The sequence below is a fragment of the Pecten maximus genome, chromosome 8, assembly GCF_902652985.1.
Source record: "Pecten maximus chromosome 8, xPecMax1.1, whole genome shotgun sequence".
NCBI classification, from domain to species: domain Eukaryota; kingdom Metazoa; phylum Mollusca; class Bivalvia; order Pectinida; family Pectinidae; genus Pecten; species Pecten maximus.
Window position 1 is genome coordinate 22148664 of NC_047022.1, and position 6909 is coordinate 22155572.

Here is a 6909-nt window from a genome sequence, read left to right on the forward strand (position 1 = left end):
TATCGACAATGTAGTTCCAGTTAAAAACTTTTTGGTGAGTTATAATCCATCTAGCACCAGTATGTTTTTCTCTTGATTTGTGTTGTAACATTTTTTGACGAGAAAAATAATTAAACACACTGTCTTATGTTATTTTTATGTTATAATAGATAACCGGAAGTTTTCGCGGACGAATATAACGTTTCTAAGTGTTGACGGATCGACTTCCGGCAAAATGACAACCCTGACTGACAAGGACTTGAAAGCGCCAAAATCAAACGTCCAAAACAACAAAGAATTAACCACTGAGCAGTTTCAGCTGATTGATGACGAGGATGACGAATTGCTGTCATCATATATTTCAAATAGTAAATAATGCCATTGGTTTACATTGGAAAATATTTAGTATATTGTCTGCTCACTACTTGAGTGGGCGTGGCACATGTGCATGCATAACGTATCACCACACAGGGACCCCACAAAGTTGAAACCCAGCCATATGTAAATATTTCGATATCTGATTTTCACCATGGGGACCTCATGGGCTATTCCTTTTAAGTTACATTTGGAGTGTCTGATATGAATACTGTACTTCTCTTCAAATGGCTCTTCATTAATTTGCACCTTGATGTTGTATTTTAGATAGGCCTACAGTAGATCTAGAAGAGACTATATTGTTGTCTATAAGTAGCTTTAAGCTGAACCATCATTATCTTTTCTGTAAATAAAATGGGGGACAGTACTAGCAGAATCTACAAAATGGTAACTTTGATTAATCAATGCCATTATACGTAGCCAGGTATCGTGAACATCGCATATGTAAAGTGTGAGGTAAAGAACTACATTGTACGTTATCAAAGTTTGATTACTTATTAAAGCAATATTAAAGTTTACTTGTACAGATTTTAGAGATGTACATTTCCAGTGTCATATCTCTTAATTAAAGCTACACATTTGTGTAATGCATTTTTGTCTTCATCAAGACAACATGTCATAATTCTTTGCTTTATGTCATATCACTTTCCTTCATCAAATTCATTGGAGGATTTATATACCTGTTAGTATGTGTCATATGTATACATAGGTATAAAACATTTTTAGTCCCTACCAGTGAAACTGGGGGACTAAAGGTTTCCTCTCCATCCGTCTTGTTTGTACAAAATGTATGTACATGTATGTAGCTAGCGGATTCATTCCTTGATGAATTTGTATCAAACTTCACACATTGATAAAGGACGATAATATCTCAGATACATTTGAGGTTCGGTGTCTTTGGGTCAAGGTCAGGTCACTGTTATGTAATGTTATTATTTTAAGCAGGCCCTGTGGGAGACATGTATTGCTTTACACTAGTATGCTTGTTTTCTTGGGATGACCTCAATGTACCTTACAAGCTATTGCATATGGGACTCAAAAACAATACTAAACCTACATGTTTATCTGTAGTAGTTACATGTATGTATCTATGTTGGTTACAATTATTTATTTTTCAGTGGAAGAAACTTCATACAAAAGCACATCATCAGTCACTGATATTGGCGAGATTGGTCAGAATACCAGTAACAGTACAGGGAATGTATTCAAGAATTCAGCATCAAGTTCTACAAGCTGTGATATGAAGGACAACTCAGGATCCACTATCCCCCTGAAGGGTAGAGACAATAAAGACTTGACAACATCCATTGTTCATTCTAATGACCTAAAAGACACAGTAATTAGCTTACAGGTCAGTACTAATCCAACAAACTTGGACGATTCCCGCGTTGGACCGGCAGGTGACACAGCAAGCTCTCAGGTCACAATCCAAACGGACACAGCATGCTCAGGGTCGGTAACTAGGACTGACCAGATCATCGTTGACCAAACAGACAAGTCTACCCCCCTGGAAATGTTTCGGCCAGGATACCTGTGGGTGTCGGATATTACCAGGCAGCACTGGTGTGAACAACAGTTATTGTACAGTTTCACAGTCCCAGGGATACTTGTGGAGGACCCAGTTATGACAAAGGGGTCCGACCTCCACCTTCAAAGAGGTGTGTATACGATGCATCAATTTTTTTTTTTTTTTTTTTTTTTGTAAAAATAATAAATGTTCAAAAAAGCTGTACTAAAAAGATATGATTATCAAATCAATTGGAGGCAGTTGTTAAATACACTTGCCGATATGTGATAAGATTATAGATAAAATAGCACATTATATCCTATGAAAGGTTTTGATTATCATTCGCTCAACTGCTTACATTTATACAATTTTGTAGGTGTTCAATTTTATCAAGTTTATATATAAATGTACATGTATGTGTAAAAAAGAGGAAATTCTCAGAAATTAAAAAAATCTTTTCTTCTAAATTGTTGAGGTGTCTCCTTGACCTTCTGCCCTCCTATGACCCTGGCTGTTGGTGTCTCCCTGATATTTGATAATTATCGTGACCCTGGCTGTTGGTGTCTTCTTGATATTCTGTCCTCATATGACCCTGTGTATTGGTGATTCCCTAACATGCCACCCTCCTTTTACCCTGTGTATTGGAGTCTCCATGACATTCCACCTTCCTATGACCCTGTGTGTTGGTGTCTCACCCTGACATTCCACCCTCCTATGACCCTGTGTGTTGGTGTCTCACCCTGACATTCCACCCTCCTATGACCCTGTGTGTTGGTGTCTCACCCTGACATTCCACCCTCCTATGACCCTGTGTGTTGGTGTCTCACCCTGACATTCCACCCTCCTATGGCCCTGTGTATTGGTGTCTCACACTGACATTCCACCCTCCTATAACCCTGTGTGTTGGTGTCTCACCCTGATATTCCACCCTCCTATGACCCTGTGTGTTGGTGTCTCCATGACATACCACCCTCCTATGACCCTGTGTGTTGGTGTCTCACCCTGACATTCCACCCTCCTATGACCCTGTGTGTTGGTGTCTCACCCTGACAGTCTACCCTCCTATGACCCTGTGTGTTGGTGTCTCACCCTGACAGTCTACCCTCCTATGACCCTGTGTGTTGGTGTCTCACCCTGACATTCCACCCTCCTATGACCCTGTGTGTTGGTGTCTCACCCTGACAGTCTACCCTCCTATGACCCTGTGTGTTGGTGTCTCACCCTGACAGTCTACCCTCCTATGACCCTGTGTGTTGGTGTCTCACCCTGACATTCTACCCTCCTATGACCCTGTGTATTGGAGTATCCATGACATTCCACCCTCCTATGACCCTGTGTATTGGAGTCTCCATGACATTCCACCCTCCTATGACCCTGTGTGTTGGTGTCTCACCCTGACATTCCGCCCTCCTATGACCCTGTGTGTTGGCGTCTCACCCTGACATTCCACCCTCCTATGACCCTGTGTGTTGGTGTCTCACCCTGACATTCCACCCTCCTATGACCCTGTGTGTTGGTGTCTCACCCTGACATTCCACCCTCCTATGACCCTGTGTGTTGGTGTCTCACCCTGACATTCCACCCTCCTATGACCCTGTGTGTTGGTGTCTCACCCTGACATTCCACCCTCATATGACTCTGTGTGTTGGTGTCTCCATGACATTCCACCCTCCTATGACCCTGTGTGTTGGTGTCTCACCCTGACATTCCACCCTCCTATGACCCTGTGTGTTGGTGTCTCACCCTGACATTCCACCCTCCTATGACCCTGTGTGTTGGTGTCTCACCCTGACATTCCACCCTCCTATGACCCTGTGTATTGGTGTCTCACCCTGACATTCCACCCTCCTATGACCCTGTGTATTGGTGTCTCACCCTGACATTCTACCCTCCTATGACCTGTGTGTTGGTGTCTCACCCTGACATTCCACCCTCCTATGACCCTGTGTGTTGGTGTCTCCATGACATTCCACCCTCCTATGACCCTGTGTGTTGGTGTCTCACCCTGACATTCCACCCTCCTATGACCCTGTGTGTTGGTGTCTCACCCTGACATTCCACCCTCCTATGACCCTGTGTGTTGGTGTCTCACCCTGACATTCCACCCTCCTATGACCCTGTGTGTTGGTGTCTCACCCTGACATTCCACCCTCATATGACTCTGTGTGTTGGTGTCTCCATGACATTCCACCCTCCTATGACCCTGTGTATTGGTGTCTCCATGACATTCCACCCTCCTATGACTCTGTGTGTTGGTGTCTCCATGACGTACCACCCTCCTATGACCCTGTGTGTTGGTGTCTCACCCTGACATTCCACCCTCCTATGACTCTGTGTGTTGGTGTCTCACCCTGACATTCCACCCTCCTATGACTCTGTGTGTTGGTGTCTCCATGACGTACCACCCTCCTATGACCCTGTGTGTTGGTGTCTCACCCTGACATTCCACCCTCCTATGACCCTGTGTGTTGGTGTCTCACCCTGACATTCCACCCTCCTATGACCCTGTGTGTTGGTGTCTCACCCTGACATTCCACCCTCCTATGACCCTGTGTGTTGGTGTCTCACCCTGACATTCCACCCTCTTATGACTCTGTGTGTTGGTGTCTCCATGACATTCCACCCTCCTATGACCCTGTGTGTTGGTGTCTCACCCTGACATTCCACCCTCCTATGACCCTGTGTGTTGGTGTCTGACCCTGACATACCACCCTCCTATGACCCTGTGTGTTGGTGTCTGACCCTGACATTCCACCCTCCTATGACCCTGTGTGTTGGAGTTTCTGTGACATTCTGCCCTCTATGACCCTTGCTATTAGGAGGATGGATGTCAGATCAGACAGGAACCTTTGCAATATTAATGATCATTTCCTCAAAAAAAAAATTTTTGTTTATTTTTCAGAACTTGCAGTTCATGATGTTGTCAAAATAAACATTACGTCTAGTGAAGATGTATGGGCTGTAAAGATGTTGAACCTTCTAAACTCGGTACAGGCCTTCCTCCATGGTTCACCATTGGCAAGAGAAGTTCCGATATTTGGAGCTCCCTTTAATGAAGATGTTTTTGTCGTAGGACTTATTGACGAGCTTCGGTTTGATTTAGAAACCTATGCTATTGGTTTGTCAGAACTAAAAACAAGACTTTCCAAAACTAAACCATCAAAATCCCAAGAAAAACAACACCGACTGCAGGTTATGTTGTACAAGAAACTGTTTGATGACCTTGTGAAAGGCAATGTTACAAAGGATGTAATATCTCGTCACCTCCGCCTGAAGTTAACAAAAGAGGTCGGCGAGAGTGTTCAAGAAGAACTGAATAAATCAGGATTATCATGTAAAACACTTGATACTTTACTGGACATGGTTTTTGGGAGGATGGCAGCGGTCACATGTATTGGTGAAACGAGTGTTGAATATGTCCACCAGGAGTCAGGCCAGTCGTTTCTCCATCAGGATATTGTGTATGATGAAGAGGAACTGAAAAACATGTACCATCACTACCTGGGATTCTGGCGAGGGGAGAGGGCTGTACAAGGGGTTGATATTGAGGATGCATGGAAATGTCAGCGATGTGACTATGAGTCGGTTTGTGAATGGAGACAAACAAAGGCAGCTGAATGTGTTAGAAAGAACAAACTAGGTAAAAGATAGCTAGCCCAGCCTCAGAAAGTATAAACTAGGTAAAAGATAGCTAGCCCCGCCTGACAGAAACCCCATGGCCAGCCTCAGAAAGAATAAGCTACATACAAGATAGCCTCAGAAATCTTTCTATCAAATTTAAAGCTTAAAACACTGCGAAGATGAAAAATGAGATTGTTTCTTGGGGATTTCTTCCAACTTTATTGAATTTATTTATGTATATCTTTGATTTACCAGTACAAATGTAGTCAGTGTTGGTTGTTACCTATAGTGCAAATGAGTTAAAAAAAAAAAATTCAAAAGAAATTGTACTTTCAGTGCTTTATCTGTCAATTTCTTTATGCCTCATGATGTATTACAAATTCTTTGCATTGCATGCTATCAGGGAAGGTTTTGTCTCAGTTTTAAATGTAGGTCAATATGTTAATATTTCACATACATTTAACATGTTAATATTCCACAGACATGATGTCATATGAATTATATACCTACTGTATAAAATGTTGCCATAAAATAAAAATATTTATTGTATATTACAGCTAATAAAATTTTAGATTCTGAAAGCATTTCATTTAAATATATAAACATATTTTTCCATCTAACAGTAGTTGAAACTAGATGTCAATAAACTCAGCCCTTGAGCACAAAAACTTGAGAAGACCACAGCTTAAGTACAGCCCTACACATGTGACAGTGTGTATCTTTGAAGATTTAGTTTGAGGTACTTAAAACAAGTTTTATTGAAATGTATATTTACATATACATTTTTTATGGTGTTACACTCCTACCAATCTGTATACCATGTAGACACCTGAAATGTGCTTTTATTTACATTAGATTCGGGTAGACCAGTATTTCTCTTGTATCCAATATAATATCTGTGTTGAGAGATTTTAGTGTGATATATTGATGCTATATTTAATATTTATGACTGAATAAAACTGAATTGCATTGTTACTGTGACGTTATAAGTCTCTTCAGTACATTTCATCGTTGTTAAATTTGTAAGTAACTTTTTTTTGAAAAAGACATTTGTTTATTTCTGTTTTGTATAAGTGTGTATTTTATTGACAAGACATATCTTCACGGACTCGGGTCTCTCAGAAATATAGGCAGATTATACTTAGCAAAGTTTTATAATGGGTATTGGCATAGATTTTTGTTTTTTATTTTCTGGGTTTATCGCCTGCCGGGTGAACAGCCATGGTCTTTTGAGACAGGGTTTCCTATTAGTAGTTGGTGACAACATCACTGAAAAACATATATGGGAGACCCCTGGCACGTCATGAGAGCAATGAGGCTAAAGTGTCTTGCCCAAAAACACAACAACAACACCCAGACTTGCCTGTTTCTCAGTTTCCCGAGAAACACAAACCAACATTGGAAGGGGGTGACGAACCGCCCACCTC

General features: G+C 41.6%; 1 protein-coding gene across 1 annotated transcript; it reads left to right on the forward strand.

Annotated features, from left to right (window-relative positions):
- Window positions 1-97: 97 nt before the first annotated feature.
- On the forward strand, window positions 98-6495 carry LOC117332784 (exonuclease V-like). The gene is made up of 3 exons (XM_033891816.1): window positions 98-347; window positions 1473-2012; window positions 4764-6495. Exons 1-3 carry the CDS (start codon window positions 215-217, stop codon window positions 5510-5512), a joined length of 1422 nt encoding a protein of 473 aa, XP_033747707.1. The 5' UTR covers window positions 98-214; the 3' UTR covers window positions 5513-6495.
- Window positions 6496-6909: the final 414 nt, after the last annotated feature.